General features: G+C 37.2%; 4 protein-coding genes across 4 annotated transcripts; 3 read left to right on the forward strand and 1 right to left on the reverse strand.

Moving 5' to 3' along the window:
- Positions 1-307: 307 nt before the first annotated feature.
- Positions 308-745, reverse strand: LOC109174980. The gene has a single exon (XM_019324227.1). It carries the CDS (start codon positions 743-745, stop codon positions 308-310), a length of 438 nt encoding a protein of 145 aa, XP_019179772.1.
- A 4,833-nt stretch (positions 746-5,578) lies between these two features.
- LOC109174981 lies at positions 5,579-6,376 on the forward strand. Its single transcript, XM_019324228.1, has one exon. It carries the CDS (start codon positions 5,579-5,581, stop codon positions 6,374-6,376), a length of 798 nt encoding a protein of 265 aa, XP_019179773.1.
- Positions 6,377-6,413: 37 nt separating this feature from the next.
- Positions 6,414-9,477, forward strand: LOC109174982. Its single transcript, XM_019324229.1, has 4 exons — positions 6,414-6,824; positions 7,445-7,654; positions 7,855-8,287; positions 8,621-9,477. The coding sequence occupies exons 1-4, from the start codon at positions 6,414-6,416 to the stop codon at positions 9,475-9,477; spliced, it is 1,911 nt and encodes a 636-aa protein (XP_019179774.1).
- Positions 9,478-12,814: 3,337 nt separating this feature from the next.
- Positions 12,815-16,057, forward strand: LOC109174983 (F-box/kelch-repeat protein At3g23880-like). Its single transcript, XM_019324230.1, has 2 exons — positions 12,815-13,946; positions 15,720-16,057. The coding sequence occupies exons 1-2, from the start codon at positions 12,815-12,817 to the stop codon at positions 16,055-16,057; spliced, it is 1,470 nt and encodes a 489-aa protein (XP_019179775.1).
- Positions 16,058-16,952: the final 895 nt, after the last annotated feature.

The following is a 16,952-nucleotide window of genomic DNA, read 5'->3' on the forward strand; positions in this document are numbered from 1 at the left end:
TTGGCTTCTAGGCGGCCAAAAACAACAGCCTTAGTTGCCAGCCCACTTGGTCAATCATTATTTACATACCAATCATGGCTGGTGAAACAAGCTAAGGGTGTCCACCTAACTAGTCACCGTAAAACCAACAACATATGGGATATTAAAATTCTTACCCCATAATCCTTTGGAGCTTCAACTGATGCCCAACCATCATTGGAATATCTCCAATTTTAGAAACATGTGAAATTTAGAATTTAGCATTACACATAGCCATGTATGCAGTGTTCTCTAAACCCCGGGGAAGTGGATGATGAACTGGTAAGTTTCAAATGCAAACTAGTTTAGTCCAAAATTCTTCAACTCCATACTCATTCGTTAACCAAACTTCCATTTGACGTTTATAATGAAAACCTGCAAAAAGCAATCCTCTTGATTTATTTATACAAATAGCAGCCCCATATTCATGATTAGGTAAAGCTATAGCTTTGGCAGTTTCAATGGTTAAATTAAAAGAAATTATGTTCCAATTCCAGTCACTGTTATTTAGTTTGTTGTTGCACCAGTTGAGACTACCACTCAAAAACACAACATTTTTGGGATTAACAAACCCACTACTAAACCCTCTTTCACTTTTTTTCCATGGCCCATACTTAAAACTATACACCAAAACCACATTTTCATCACCATAGTTAGCAGCATAATAAGCATAAACAACTTTGTAGTCGTCATTATGCTCGTCGTTTCCAAATCCAAATATGCTCATGTAGCCCAAGTGCCAGACATATGTGATTGTCTTGAGGTTTCCATTTGATGAAGGGTTCCAAATTATTATTTTATATGATTTTGGACGAAAACAAAAGAGCCCATTCCAAGAACCCAAAAATTTGAAACCAACTCTAAGGACTTAAGAGTGAGTGGCCATATGTAATAAGCTTGTGAAATGATGATTGCTTGTTTTCTATTAGAGAAAACAAAGACATATAGCAAATATGATTTACACTAGCTACTATATGTCATGGTCATATTATCCTCTTTAGAATGCAATGAAAATTTAGATGCGATTTGGCACATTTTGGAGTTGAGATTAAATCACGCCAAGATTTTGAAACACAGCTAAATTGGAATAGAGACTTCACAGGCAGCCTTTTAAGGATTTCCATGATTATATCTTGATTCAATTTTGGTTGTGACAAATGGCGCTTTGGAGTTAGGAGTAGTGAATGACATCTTGATTGTGTCTTAGATTACAATTCCTTTTGTTGTCTAAAAACAAGAAAAAAAAATTTGATTGTTTATTTATATTGAACTTTGATCCTTCAAAATATTCAAAAGAAATTTGAATGTCAGTACAAAAGGAATAAAAGTGTAGATCATGTGACTATTGTAAGTCAAGCATGCTTAATCACAGAGTTCCTTGGCTATCTGGTTGTCATATCTTCTTTAAAACCAATTAGTGATAAATAGGTGGACATTAATCATTTAACCAAATCTTTCCATGGTAAGCCGCAACACCACGTCTTGAATCGAGCAGGGGCTAAACTCGACCAACTCGACCGACGCCCAAAAATCCCCCTCCTAGCACCTGCCGCAACCTTTGAACGTCAAGCCCAATTGTGCACCATGCCTGACTCGGTCATTAGCCTTTTTGCGCCCATCATTCCCCTCCAAGGACTGGACTTGGCACGTCTTACGCTCACATCCCATCTAGGACTAGGCTCGGCTTTCGCCTCGCCATTGATTTGAACCTATGACATCAGCTTTGATTCCAATTGATGAATCTCAGCGCAACACTATGCTTACTTCCCAGGGGGTCTCCTATCCTCGAACTATTGTCAGTGAAGCACGCTTAACCACAGAGTTCATTGGCTATCTGGTTACTATATCCTACTTAAATCCAATTAGTGATAAATAGGTAGAGATTAATCATTTAACCATTTAACCACATCCCTCCATGGTAAGCGACAATGCCACGTCTCGAATCGAGCAAGGGCTGAACTCGGCCAAACTAGTCTACGTCCAACACATCATTTATAGTAAACATTATCTTTAATCACTTATACACATTCACTTCACTTATTTTTATATTCTTATACTTTCACCCACCTACCAAAACCATCAACCACCACCTACCTACCTCAACTATCACTATTTCATATTTTCCTATAGTATAATCATATTCTTTTTAAGCACCATGACTTATTTATTAATTCCTACTCCCATCTACCTATTTAATCTATCCCCAACTATCAACCCCCCACAATTATTGTGATTTCATGTATGCGTAATATTCTATAACTCTGGTTAACATCTTGACTTAACAAATTAACATATCGTTCATATCTCAAAACCCTAAACATGTGTTCTAACAGTTATAGCAACAATATATGATTAAATACGGAAATCAAAACATGCAGAAAGTAAATGACACAAGGTATTGTTTACCCAGTTCAATACAATTCATATCTACGTCTTGGGGACCACCATCGGTGCGTCCAATTCACGCTCTCATCAGCAATTCATATAGAATGTAAGAGAAGACCATTCTCACCTAATGCTTGCCACACACGGTAGTAACCCAATCTATAGAGGGTATAGTAGATTGCCGAGGGCGGAGATCTGTGCAAACAGCAGTCCAAGAAGTCCCTTCTTGGAGAGCCACACTGTTGCTGTCTGTCTCGCTAACTCACTCTTCACTGTACGACAATTTCATAGAATACGGTCCACTGATTCAGCTTCAAAGTGTTTCTTCTAAATATTATTCTTAAACTCAGATCATAAAGGCTTGAGAAAAAGATATGCCAGAGTAGTCGTTCTTAGAGTGTAGAGAGAGTTTCTTGTGATTTAGATGTTGAAGATCATTTCTTGTTATTGTCTCTATAATCTTGAATGATCTCTCTACGTATATCTTTGACTCTTAGAAGACAAGTAATCTTAAAGATATTTCATGTAGAAGATTACTGTCTTACCCTTTGAGGTATATCAGCAGATAAGGACTGTCTTGTAAAATAACTTCAAGTGCTGTAAGTGCTCTGCCAGGTAATCTCGGATAAGTCGGTGTAGTCCAACAGCCAGTTTCCAAGGCTCTGATGTAGTGTCTATTCTGTCAGATAATCACTTAGCATACTAACTGACACTAAACCTAAGTTATCTGATTTGCCATAATAATAAAGTCAATTATATGTTGGGGTTTACAACATTTAAACACTTAACAAAACTCCCCCTTTTTATATTATTTGTCAAAACAATTCAATTAAAACTAATACAAGTAAACCAAACAATAAAAACCAAGAGCAGTTACAAAAATAAACACATAAATTATAAAGTCCTGTCCAAGGACAATTGTTCAAACTTTATAGACCCAAGTAACCAACACACGTAAAATAGTGCGGTCTGTAAACCAAGTAACCAAATAAGCATCCAAATTAAAGTAACCAATTGTCTATAAATTACTCCCCCTCAATACGTTTCTCCTCGTTTTTTGTCAAAGTAATAGACAAAGCAATTTCAAACAACTGGAGGTTCATCAGCTTTCCAATATCAAAGCCCTGCAAAGTGCCAATTCGATACAGAAATGCAGCTAGTTCCTTGGTCACTGAGTAATGATGAGCAGAGGGGATCCAGTTGTATGTGGACAACCGATGTAGGATCACATATTTTGAACTTCGGTCAACACTGTAGATTACATCTAGCTGAGCTGATTGTTGATTGGCCAGTGAGAATAGACTCCTCTAGTAAGAGTCTTGGCAACTTGATCCCAATTTGTAATATCCTCCCCAGGTTTTGCCTTAAGTCCATAAAAGTTATAGATAACCTCTGGATAAAGACTTTGTAGTGCTTTGGATTGGTTGGATCACTGATTGACTCAGAAAGGTTGCAGTGAACGCACTAATCAGCAGTTTAGAATATGGCCCTACATTTTCAACAGTTGCCATCAACCCAACCTCTTGAAGTAAGGCGATCACATCACACATAGAGTTTAGTTGATTGACATCCACATTCCTCTAGACAATTAGTTCTCTTCTTAGCATGGATTCCCATATGCTCTCCGTTTCTTCATTCAGTAAAACATGAATGAATTGAGCAACTGTCTCAGCTTGATCAGGGTTTTCAACAACCTCAGGAGTAAAACTCCTTTTCTTGCAGGTTTGGAAGTAGTCTTTTTAGTCTATGGAATCGGAGCAGGTGCAGCCATGGGTGTTTTTCCCTTTGTGGCATATCTCAAATTCTTGAAGACTTGTTAAACTGGTGGATTTTTCTCTGGATCGGTAGAAATAGGAACCTTTCTTCTCTTGTCAGAACAAGCTATCAAGGTTGACTCAGTAGATGGATCAACACACTTCTCAGGTTGTCTTTTTCTTTTTATCTATTTTGCTTGAGAACTCTCGTTGTTGGTAATAGGAGATTATGGTCTCATCAATGAACTCAATATTCCCAGATTCAACATCAGGTTATGACACATGAGTTTCCTCAGTAGGATGATCAGTCATTTCCACATAAGTTTCACAAAGATTAACAACACCAAAAGTATAAACAACTTATACAATATTTGATTTCTCAAATAAAATACTACCCCGGCCCAAGGTAACTAATATGCGATGATGTGAAGAAAACAAGATACATCCAAAATGAGCAAAAAGCTAAGTAAGGTTCACTTCACCTCGTTAAACACCTTTAGAATATATTATTTGAAAAAAACCATTGATATTCAAAATAAATATGGAGTATGTAGTTTCTTTTCTTTTCACATAAATAATTTATAACCAATATAGTAATATAATTTATCTTAATAAAAACTCACATACACATAAATATATATATATATATATATATATATATATATATATATATATATATATATATATAGATATATATTTGAGAAACCCACAATTTAACTTTTACCAAATATCAAAGACACAATTTCAAGAGGCTGAAATGGTACTAGCTATCTAACATCGCAGAAATGGTACTAGCTATCTAACATCTTACTCTAAGATCCCATGTTCTCATCATTCGTACATGTTATATTTCCCAATTCTATGGTTTGTCTGGGTCTAAAAACCATAATGAAAGATTAAAAAAAAAAAGAAGAATAAAACACACATGAATCTAAAGACTAACAACACGTTTAATTCATGGAATATGCTTAGAATGGTATAGAATTCCTATGAGTATGCTTATTCCATCATTTGGTAAGTTTATAAATTCTTGAAAATAAAAGTGAGAGGGGCTCCTTGTGCGCAGTGAGCACCGGTCTAGCCTCTGTGGTTCATGTTCAGTTGAGTCACCCTGATTTACATCCTCCCAAATGCTCTGTCGGGCCGGGGTGTGGGGGGCCCTTAGGGTTGGAGTTCAACCCTTTGGAAGAATAAATTCTTGAAAATACTATTTTCAAGAATATGATAGGCCTTGAAACTAAATATATTTTATTATTATTAGGACTATATTATTCATATTAGACTAGGACTATATTATTCTTGTTAGACTAGGACTCTATCTACTATCTATATATTCTCTCTCTGTACTCTCAGACATTATTATTGAACACAACACTTTTAGATACACTCTGATCTGGTATCAGCTTCCAGGTTTTTCTCCCATGGATGGTCTCGGTCTCCCTGATGTTGGCTCTGTTCGATCTTCAGAACAGACCGTTATCGAGACCTTCCTTGTGCCTACCGGGAACAGCCTCTCATTGTCTCGTCACTTTGTCTCTCTCAAATTGACCTCCTGTAATTATCTTTTCTGGCGAACACAGATGCTGCCATTCCTAGAGGGTCAAGGCCTTCTTAGTTTCATCGATGGTAGTATACCGTATCCGGTCGCAGCACCGGTCGCCTTTGCCTCGACCTCCAACAGCCTAGCGGCGGCGGGTGAGCTCGTAGCCCGGCAGGGGGCTTGGAGGAGGCAAGACAAGGCCAGATTGTCTCTTTTAATTTTGTCCCTTTCAGAGGAGACGATACGATTCGCCGTTGGTCATTCTACTTCGCGGCAACTGTGGCTCACCATCGACCAATCTCTCGCTTCTTCCTCGCGTTCTCGGGCGTTGCAGTTATTCGATGAGTTGCAACCCCTTCTGCAGGGGGACTCTTCCATCGCAGATTATATTGGTCGTGCACAACTTTTGGTTGATGATCTAGCTCTTACCGGTCGTGATGTTACGTTAGACGATCAAAACTTGTACATCTTTCGTGGCTTACAGTCTGAATTTTGTTCGCTTGTGGCAAACCTAGCTCGAGGTGCTACGGTTCCGCTTGTGGAGGTGGTATATTTCTTGGTATCGCAGGAGTGGATCTGCACTGACGATAGAGTCGGCGATGTACCGCCGGTTGCGATGGTTGCTGGCCGTGGATGTCTGGCTTCAGGCCGCGGTGGCCGTGGCGGTGCGACGCAATAGCAAGGTCGCGGTCGGGGCTCGAGCGGCAGTCGTGGCTATGGACGCGGGCGTGGCTCGAGCACGGGACCACGGTGCCAGATCTGTGACAAACAAGGACATGGGGCCCTCTCGTGTTGGTATCGTTTCTCGACCCCCCCTCCCCCCAGCACCGCAAGCGAATGTGGCTGTATCTAGTGAGATTGGTGATCCCAGTGGTCCTCATGAGTGGTTCCCGGACACTGGCACTACGAATCATGCTACGCCTAATTCATCCTTGATGACTTCAGCAACAAGTTATGATGGCCTGGAAACTCTGCGAGTCGGCAGTGGTACAGGTTTTCCTACTGTTAATGTTGGTTCCGCTTCGTTAGCTACTAATTCTAAGTTTTTTAAGTTCCATGATGTTTTGCATGTCCCTGGTCTCTCCTCTTCTTTACTGTCTGTTCAGCGCTTTGCGAAAGACAATAATGTTTTCTTTGAGTTTCACCCACTTTGTTTCTATGTGAAGGACATTTTGACAAAGAAGGTTCTTTTTAAGGGGAATGCGTCTGGGGGTCTCTACAAGTGGCCCACGTCTTCTGTGTCTCCTGCTCATTTGTTGCTGCACGGTCCTCTTAAGTTTGGCACATGCGACTGGGGCATCATCATTCTAGAGTATTACGTCAAATTTTAGCGTCTTCGTCTGTTAGTAAATTTAATTCTAGTGATCTTCCCAATGTTTGTTCGTCTTGTCAATTGGGAAAATCTTCTCGTTTTCCATTATCTCGTGTTGAAACTACTAGTATGCACCCTTTAGAATTAATTTATTCTGATATTTGGGGCCCTGCGCCGTTACTTTCTGCAAATGGCTTTAAATATTTTGTGTGGTTTGTGGATGATTATACACATTATATGTGGTATAATCCGATGCGTGCTAAATCTCAATTATATGCCATATTCGATAAGTTTCGGTCACTGGTTGAACGTTCCTTTTCTCGCAAGATTATTTCCTTTCAATCTGATTTAGGGGGAGAATATAAAAAGCTTGGTTCCATTCTTTCTTCTCTGGGTATTCATCACATGCAATCATGTGCGTATACTCATGAGCAGAATGGTCGAGTAGAACGTAGGAATCGTCATGTTGTTGAGACAGGACTGTCTTTGATGGCTCAAGCATCTGTTCCTTCTTGTTTTTGGGAATATGTGTTTGAGACTGCTATCTATCTTATAAATAAAATGCCTACTCGTGTTCTGTCTAATGAGTCTCTGCATTTTCGTTTCATTGTTCTCCCCCTTCCTACTCCTACTTGCGGATGTTTGGTTGTTTGTGCTTTCTTGTCCTTCGTCCATATAATCGCAATAAACTCCAGTTTCGTTCGTCTCCATGTGTCTTTCTAGGTTATCCTCCATCTTATCGTGGCTATCGTTGTTTGGAAACTAACACTAACAAGGTTTTTATCTATCGCCATGTTCGATTCGATGAGACTGTGTTTCCATTTGTTTCTCATGTTGCCTCGCAGGTTGCTAGACCATGTTTTGAACCTTGGGCTACTGGACCGATTGTGACGAGCCGAGGTGGTGGTGTCTCGACTACGGCTATTGATGACGCTTGGCAGTCTGATGAGCCCATCTCGGCTTCTAGCGATGGTGACGATAACGGTCCCGAGCAGTCCGCATCGAGTGAGCGGACTGTCTCGGACCAGCAGGTTGAGCAGCGCAGCAGGCCGCGTGGACGTCCTCGGCGAGTCACTCCTCCTCCTCTGTCGCATGCTATGAACACTCGTAGCTCAGGTCTGCATCAACATGTCGTCTTAACCAGTGTTTCTACCATAGTGCCTGAGCCCACTTGTTACACTCAGGCAGTCAAATCTCCTGAGTGGTGTGATGCGATGGACGTAGAGTTCAATGCCTTGGTCCATAATCATACGTGGCGTCTTGTTCCGTTTCAACTAGGTATGAATGTTGTTGGTTGCAAATGGGTTTTCAAAACCAAACGGAAGGCCGATGGTTTAATAGAACGTCATAAAGCTAGGTTGGTGGCCAAGGGTTTTAAATAGGTTGCTGGAGAGCACTTTTTTGAGACCTTTAGTCATGTGGTTAAGCCCACTACGGTACGCCTTTTCTTGTATTTAGCTGTATCTCGTGGGTGGACTATTCACCAGTTGGATATTCACAACGCCTTTTTAAATGGCGAGCTAGCTGAGACTGTTTATATGTGACAACTGCCTAGTTATGAGGACAAGTCATTAACTAATCACATGTGTTTGGTTCAAAAATCTCTATAAGGGCTCAAACAGGCTCCACGTGCTTGGTTCACAAGATTGCATGATTTTCTTGTCTCTGTGGGCTTCTCGCCTTCAAAGACGGATGTGTCTCTTTTTATCTATTCTCGTGACAATATTCATCTTTATTTCTTGGTGTATGTTGATGACATTTTGATTATGGGTTCTGACTCAGAGCGTGTTACTACTCTTATTGATAAATTAGCACTTGAGTTTAAGGTTCGTGATATGGGTGTGCCTTCTTTCCTTTTGGGCATTGAAACTGTCCCGTTATCTGCCGGTATGCTTTTATCACAACAACGGTATATGAAGGATATTCTCAACCGTGCTAGCATGGTGGACTGCAAACCAGTAATCACGCCCGTCTCTTCTGCGAAAATCACCGACGAAGTCGCTGTTCCCTATGCCGATCCTACACAGTATAGGAGTCTTGCAGGTGCTCTCCAGTATCTTACGATAAATCGCCCTGATTTATCTTATGCTGTTAATCTCTTGTGTCAGCACAAGCATGCGCCCACTACTACGGACTGGGCCTCTCTGAAAAGAGTCATGCGGTATGTCAAGGGCACCCTGAATCTTGGTCTGCGAATTTCTCGGTCTACATCTATGGATATTCACGCCTATTCTGACTCATATTGGGCTGGCGATCAAAATGATCGCAAGTCTACTAGTGGCTTTGCTATGTTCTTGGGTAGTAATCTTATATCTTGGGTATGTCGGAAGCAACGGAGTGTGACACGTTCTTCAACTGAAGCAGAATACAAGGGACTAGCTGATGTATCTGTAGAGGTTACATGGCTTGTTTCCCTGTTAAACAAAATCGGCATCCCTCCTGCATCTCCTCCTCGACTATGGTGTTAAATAGCCTAGGTATACAACCGAACCACCACAATCTATGAGTAGTTATTGGACCTATTCTAGTCCTACAAAGCAGGAAGAAATAATCCATACAATAGATTAAAACATACGTAAATATATTATGTCTTCTTACTACTTACTTATGTGCCAATCCAGTGTTTCATGCCCACACGAAGCACATTGAGATTGACTATCATTTTTTTCGCGATAAAGTAGCTAAAAAGGAGTTAGATGTGCACTTTATTTCAACCAATGATCAACTAGCGGATATCTTTACAAAGTCTCTTTCGTCTCTTTGTTTTAATTCTCTCCGTGTCAAGCTCAATGTTTTGGCTAGTCAACCTTGTGCTTGAGGGGGAGTATTAGGACGATATTATTCATATTAGACAAGGACTATATTATTCGTGTTAGACTAGGACTCTATCTAGTATCTATATATTACTCTCAGACATTATTACTGAACACAACACTTTTACATACACTCTCATCATTATATAGGGTATTTCTATAATTTGAATGCTTATGTCATTTCTATTTCAAAAACGAACCAAAACCTAAATAAAATTCTTAAAATATATTCATTCCAAGAACAAAACAATGGAATATATATAATTCATGTTCTGTATCTTGATTTTCGATTCCCTATTGGATATTATTCTTCTTCCTCCAAACTCAATTACGTAAACCAAAGGCTACTTTGTGTGGAATATTTTTTCCATTTCCATTTCCTACATTTCCATTTTGTATACTCCATACCTTTTCTACATTAAAATTGGATATTATTCTTCTTCCTCCAAACTCAATTACGTAAACCAAAGGCTACTTTGTGTGGAATATTTTTTCCATTTCCATTTCCTACATTTCCATTTTGTATACTCCATACCTTTTCTACATTAAAAACAAATAGACCGAATTGTCTAAATGGATTTTTTTTTTTTGTCGGCCCATCCAATTTCCTCTAACTCCAAATTTCTAACCCTAACCCTTTATATACTCGTTACCATTTCCCCCATCTACCATCCCGGCCTCCCCCTCCCTCTCTCTCTCTCTAAGCACCAAAATCCTCTCTCAGTTTAATCTTCTCTCTCGCTCTCAATATCTCTTAGCTCTCGTCTCTCGATTGAAAAACAATGTTTCCTTCAATCGTCATTGAAACTCCTTAGATTGAGAAGGTAATCTCTAGTCTCATCCCCTTTGTTAGCTATAAGACATTGTTTTTTTTTTTTTTTTTTTTTTTTTTTTTTTTTTGTTTTGTTTTGTTTTGCTTTTTTTTTTTTTTTTTTTTTTTTTTGTTTTTGTTTTTGATTTATTTTTTTTACAAGTGTAGATGTATGTTGTCCATTTGAACAACCAACAAAAAAAAATTGTTTTTTTTAAAGAAATTGAAATGAGGAAAATATGGACAAATTTATTTTGAAACATATTTTATTGAATACTACATTTTCTATTTTCCTAAATTTGTGATACTTAATACACCCGTATTTACAAAGTCGTCCCCAATTAAAGACGAGGAAGAGAAAAAAAATACTACTAAAATTCAAATAGCTTTTGCGCTATTTTGATACAATTCTCTCTCTCTCTCTCTCTCTATCTCTATCTCTATCTATCTCTCTCTCTCTCTCTCTCTCTATATATATATATATATATATATATATATATATATATATATATATATATATATATATCTCTCTTTATATATATACTTCTAAAAAAATATCAAGTTTTCATTTTCATTAGAAAGCTATTAAATCTGTTCAAATCTATTTATTTATCAATTTATAAAATATGAAACTAATAGACATTAAATTTTTTTCTTCATAAAGCAATAAATATGTAGTGCCAATTGATAAAAGTATCAAGTAATATTGTAACTAGGGAAAATGGCACTTTTTACCCCTGAGTTATATACTTATAGCACTTTTTCCCCCTCAATTATTTAGGTAAGCACATTAGCCCCCTCAATTATTCTAAAAGTGGTGCTTTTCCCCCCCTGATATATTAAATTGACATTTATACCCTTAAAGTAAACATTTTATTTATTTTACTACTCCAACAAATTATTGCGTATAAGTAGGGATGACCACGGTTCGATTTGAATTGAACCGGATACTAAAGCAATCGAATTAATAGTTTACGGTTATAATTCAGATCTAGAACCCAATATTTAAATGTCAATTTATTAAAATTATGTATCAAAAAATTGAATCTTGAACCGTGAACCGGCGGTTCCGGATCTGATTCGCGGTTTTGAACCGTCTTTATTTTAAAATTTTATTTTTATTTTAAAATAGTCTAAATTCAACAATAAATGTATTTTATTTTTTTTCGGAACATGAACCGTCCGTTCCGGTTCACGATTTTAATAAACTCTAAATATCAAATTTCGATTCTAAATTGTAATTGGAATATTTCGGTTTGGTTGCTATAGTGTTTGTTTAGTTTGAACCAAATTATGGTCATAATTTGTTGGAGAAAAAAATAAATTAAATATTTAGTTTAAGGGTAAATATGTCCATTTAACATTTCAGGGGGAAAAACAGCCACTTCAATAACTTAGGGGGAAAAAATGCTATAGATATATAACTCAGGGGGAAAAAGTGCCATTTTCCCTTGTAACTATGTAGGTTGTTATGGCCTTGTGGTTAGTAGATGGAATAAAGTTAGAAATAACAGTAAAACAAGTAAAAGAAATATGAATGTGATAAATGGGATGATGGATAGTCAATAGAGATAGTGGCAAATAGCTACGTGGGAATAATTTTATTTTTAAAATTCTTATTAGCAGTTAATTAAAAATTAAATATTCAGAATGTGATAAATGGGATGATGGATAGTAAGTAGAGATAGTGGTTTGGAATGTAGTTCTTGATTCTTAAAAAAAAAAAAAAAAGTAGAGATAGTGGCAAATAGCTACATGGGAATAATTTTATTTTTTAAAATTCTTATTAGCAGTTAATTAAAAATTAAATATTCATTTATTCTCATAGATAATTAATTTTTTTGAGTACTTATAGATAATTAGTTAAAAACAAAATAAATTAATTCTATAATAATATACATACTGAAATTAATCAATGATGTAACACTAGCAATATTTATTGGAATCTTTTTGTAATTTGTATGGCTTTTATTCCTTTTGTACTGACATTCAAATTTCTTATGGATAATGTGAATGATATTATATAACAATTACATTCAAATTTCAAATTTCTTATTCCTTTTGTACTGGCATTCATATTTTTTAAGGATATGAGTTTGGCATAAATATATAATTAATTTTTTTTTTTCTATTTTCAGATAACAAAAGCTAAGGAAGTTTAATCTAAGACACACAATCAAGATGTCATTCCCTACTCCTAAGCGAAAGCGCCATATGCCACAACCAAATTTGAATCAAGATATTATCACAGAAATCCTTAAAAGGCTGTCTGTGAAGTCTCTGCTGCAATTTAGGTGTATTTCAAAAGCTTGGCGTGATTTAATCTCATCTCCAGAATTTGTCAAATTCCACCTACATTTTCAATCGAAAAAAGATAATAAGGTCATGACTTATAGCAGCGCAAATTGGATTAATAGCTATATGTCCTTGTTTTCTATTACAGAGAACAAGCAATCATCATTTCGCAAGTTTATTACATATGACCGCTTGGTCTTAATCCCTGAAGGTGGTTTTGAATTGTTGGGTTCTTGCAATGGGCTCCTTTGCTTTCGTGCTAAACCGTATAGAATAATCATTTGGAACCCATCATCAAATGGAAACATCAAGACAATCCCAGATGTCTGGCAGTTGGGCTACGTGAGCATTTTTGGATTTGGGTATGATGAGTGTAATGATGACTATAAGGTTGTTTATGCTTATTATGATGGCAATGGTGATGAGACTGTAGTCTTGGTTTACAGTTTTAAGCATGGGTCATGGAAAAGAAGTGAAAGAGGATTTACTAGTGGGTTTGTTCATCCAAGAATTGCTGTGTTTGTGAGTGGTAGTCTCAACTCGTGCAACAACAACTTACATGAAAGTGACTGGAATTGGGATATAATTTCTTTTAACTTAACCACTGAAACTGCCAAACCTATGGCCTTACCGAGCCATGAACATGCGGCCGCTATTTGTATAAGTGAATCAAGAGGATTGCTTTTTGCAGGTTTTCATCACAAACGTCAAATGGAAGTTTGGGTGATGAATGAGTATGGAGTTGAAGAATCTTGGACTAAACTAGTCTGCATTTCAAACTTACCAGTTCATCATCCAGTTTCCCGGGGTTTCGAGAACACTACATACATGGCTATATGTAATTCGAAACTTGCAATTGCACATGTTTCTGAAAATGGGGATATTCTAATGATGGTTGGACATCAGCTAAAGCTCCATAGGCCTAATGCTAAAGGGGGAAAGAATTTTAATATCCCCTTTGGTCTTGGTTATATGGTAACTAGTTACGTGGAGACCCTTGTTTCCCCGGCCATGATTGGTCTGTAAATGATGATAGGTGAAGTGGGCAACCAGGCGATCAACAACAACAACAACAATGATTATTGTGTTATTGGTATTTTAGTGTTGTGAAGTAAATTTTACTAGCCATCGCTGTTGAGAACTATTGATTTGTGTGAATGCAAAAAAGGTAAGCTATCCTAGAAATGATTATAAGTTAAATTTCATTGCATTTTAAAACGTACAGACACACTATTTTCGATATATATGTGAAGCTTTGTAATCTTGGACTAGATGTATTCTGATCTTAACGCCCAACGCATCGTGTTAAGGGTTATGACTTTGAGCGATTGTAATCCTTTGTGTACGATATATATGTTAAGGGTGTGTTTTTAGCCTATTTGTAATCCTTTGTGTACAATTAGTGAACATTTAAACTATAAATGTGCATTGTGTTATGAATTATTACCACACTTTGTATTCTTGTGAATTTATAAAGATTCAGCTCAAAGGAGACATGGTGGCATAAATCGGACCATTGCAAGACAAGGAGCGAACCAGAGCCGGGCTAGGATCACCCAACGCACGTGGGGAGTGCGTGGGACGGGCATGGGACGAATAAGTGACCGGCCCACGCACGTGGGCCTGGTGCATTGGCAGTGCAAGGTTGGTGGATTTTGGAAGGCTAATTGAAGGGAAACTAGTTACTAGGCTAGGATGAGATTAGAATAGGGAAATATGAAATATTACATTGTTCTAGTAGATTAGATTCTCTGTCTAGGTTTTCTCTCTAAATGGAAAACAAATAGGCCCAATTCTCTGAATGGTATTTGTTTTCGTTGAGCCGCCCAATTTTCTCCAAGTCCAAATGTCTAACCCTAACCCTTTATATTCTCTTTACCATTTCCACCTACTACCTACCCCTCTCTCTCTCTCTAAACACCAAAATCATCTATATCAATTCTCATCTCACTTTAATCTCCTCTCTCACTCTCAATCACTTTTGACTCTCGTCTCTCGATTGTAAATTTATGTTTTCCATTTAGACTACAAAAAAATTGTTTTCTTTGTAAAAAAAATTGAAATTGGGAAAGTTTTTTCATTCCGAAACATATTTTATTAAATACATTTTCTATATTTCCTAAATTTTTCTTAATTAATACGCCCGAATTTGCAAGTGTTTCGGCAATTAAAAGTGAAAAAGAGATATTTGTTACATATCTAACTCTTTATCTCTCTCTCTCTCTCTATATATATATATATATATATATATATATATATATATATATATATATATATACACACACACAATTTCTAAAAAAATTTCATGTTTTTTTCTAAAAAAATAATATAGAACTCTAGAGATTACCTTCTCAATCGTGCAAAATTTTATAAAATAATAGTTTGGAACCCTTCTTCAAATGTAAACCTCAAGACAATCCGAGATGTCTAGCAGTTGGGCTACATGATAATATTTGGATTTGGATAGGACGAGTATAATGACGATTACAAGTTTTTTATGCTTATTATGGTGACTATAGTGATGAGAATATGATTTTGGTGTACAGTTTTAAGTATGGGTACTGGAAAAGAAGAAAAAGAGGGTTTATTAGTGGGTTTGTTAATCCCATAACTGTTGTGTTTGTCAGTGGTAGTCTCAACTGGTGCAACAACAACTTAGATGACAGTGACTGGAATTGGAACATAATTTCATTTAATTTAACCACTCAGGCCGCCAAATCTATAGTGTTATCCATCCATGAACATGGGGATGCCATTTGTATAAGTAGATCAAGATGATTGCTTTTTGCAGGTTTTCATTATAAACGTCAAATGGAAGTTTGGGTAATGAATGAGTATGGAGTTAAAGAATTTTGGACTAAACTAGTCTGCATTTCAAACTTACCAGTTCACGATCCTCTTCCCCGGAGTTTAGAGAATATTGCATACATGGCTTTGTGTAATGCTAAACTCTCAATTACACATGTTTCTAAAAATGGTGATATTCTCATGATGGTTGGGCACCAGCTGAAGCTCCATAGATGGGCTAAAGAGCTTGGAGAACCACACTTTCAGCTATCTGAAGGAGATCGAAGATCCATATTTCAACTGTCCGACTTAGTGATTCACCCATCGTTCCACCAGAGTTAAAACATGGAATACGACCCTCAAGTTGAGATTTAATCTCCAATGTTTTCATCATGCTCAATGTACCTTAGTGATAAGTGCCAAACACACCTATAATTAAGGTATTTGTAATGACAAATGTTCATTTTTTGATATTATTCAAGTTGTATTTTTGGACCATGTCTAGAAGCTTAAATGTGTATATTATATTTCCAATTAAGCTATCTTTGGGAGAAGGAACTTTAAGACCAAGAGGTTTTTTAGGTTATCTTGTGATTGATATTTTGTTTAGCAGGCTTCGTATTATAACAATTTTTTTGGGGCGTGACAGTATTTTAAGGGTGTGTTTTGAGCCTATTTGTAATCCTTTGTGTACAATTAGTGAACATTTAAACTATAAATGTGTATCGTGTTATGAATTATTACCACACTTTGTATTCTTGTGAATTAATAAAGATTCAGCTCAAAAGAGACATGGTGGCATAAATCAGAGCATTGCAAGACAAGGAGCGAACCAGAGCCGGGCTAGGATCACCCAACGCACGTGGTGAGTGCGTGGGACGAGCATGGGATGAATAAGCGACCGGCCCACGCACGTGGGCCGGGTGCATTGGCAGTGCAAGGTTGGTGTATTTTTGAAGGCTAATTGGAGGGAAGCTATTTAATTGGCTAGGATGAGATTAGAATAGGGAAATACGAAATATTACATTGTTCTATATAGTCGATTACATTCTCTCTCTAGGTTTTCTCTCTAAATGGAAAACAAATAGGCCAAATTCTCTGAATGGTATTTGTTTTCGTTGGGCCACCCAATTTTCTCCAAGTCTAAATGTCTAACCCTAACCCTTTATATGCTCTTTACCATTTCCACCTACTACCTACCTCTCGCTCTCTCTAAACACCGAAATCCTCTGTATCA

Source organism: Ipomoea nil, unplaced genomic scaffold (genome assembly GCF_001879475.1).
Source record: "Ipomoea nil cultivar Tokyo-kokei standard unplaced genomic scaffold, Asagao_1.1 scaffold0679, whole genome shotgun sequence".
Taxonomy (NCBI): domain Eukaryota; kingdom Viridiplantae; phylum Streptophyta; class Magnoliopsida; order Solanales; family Convolvulaceae; genus Ipomoea; species Ipomoea nil.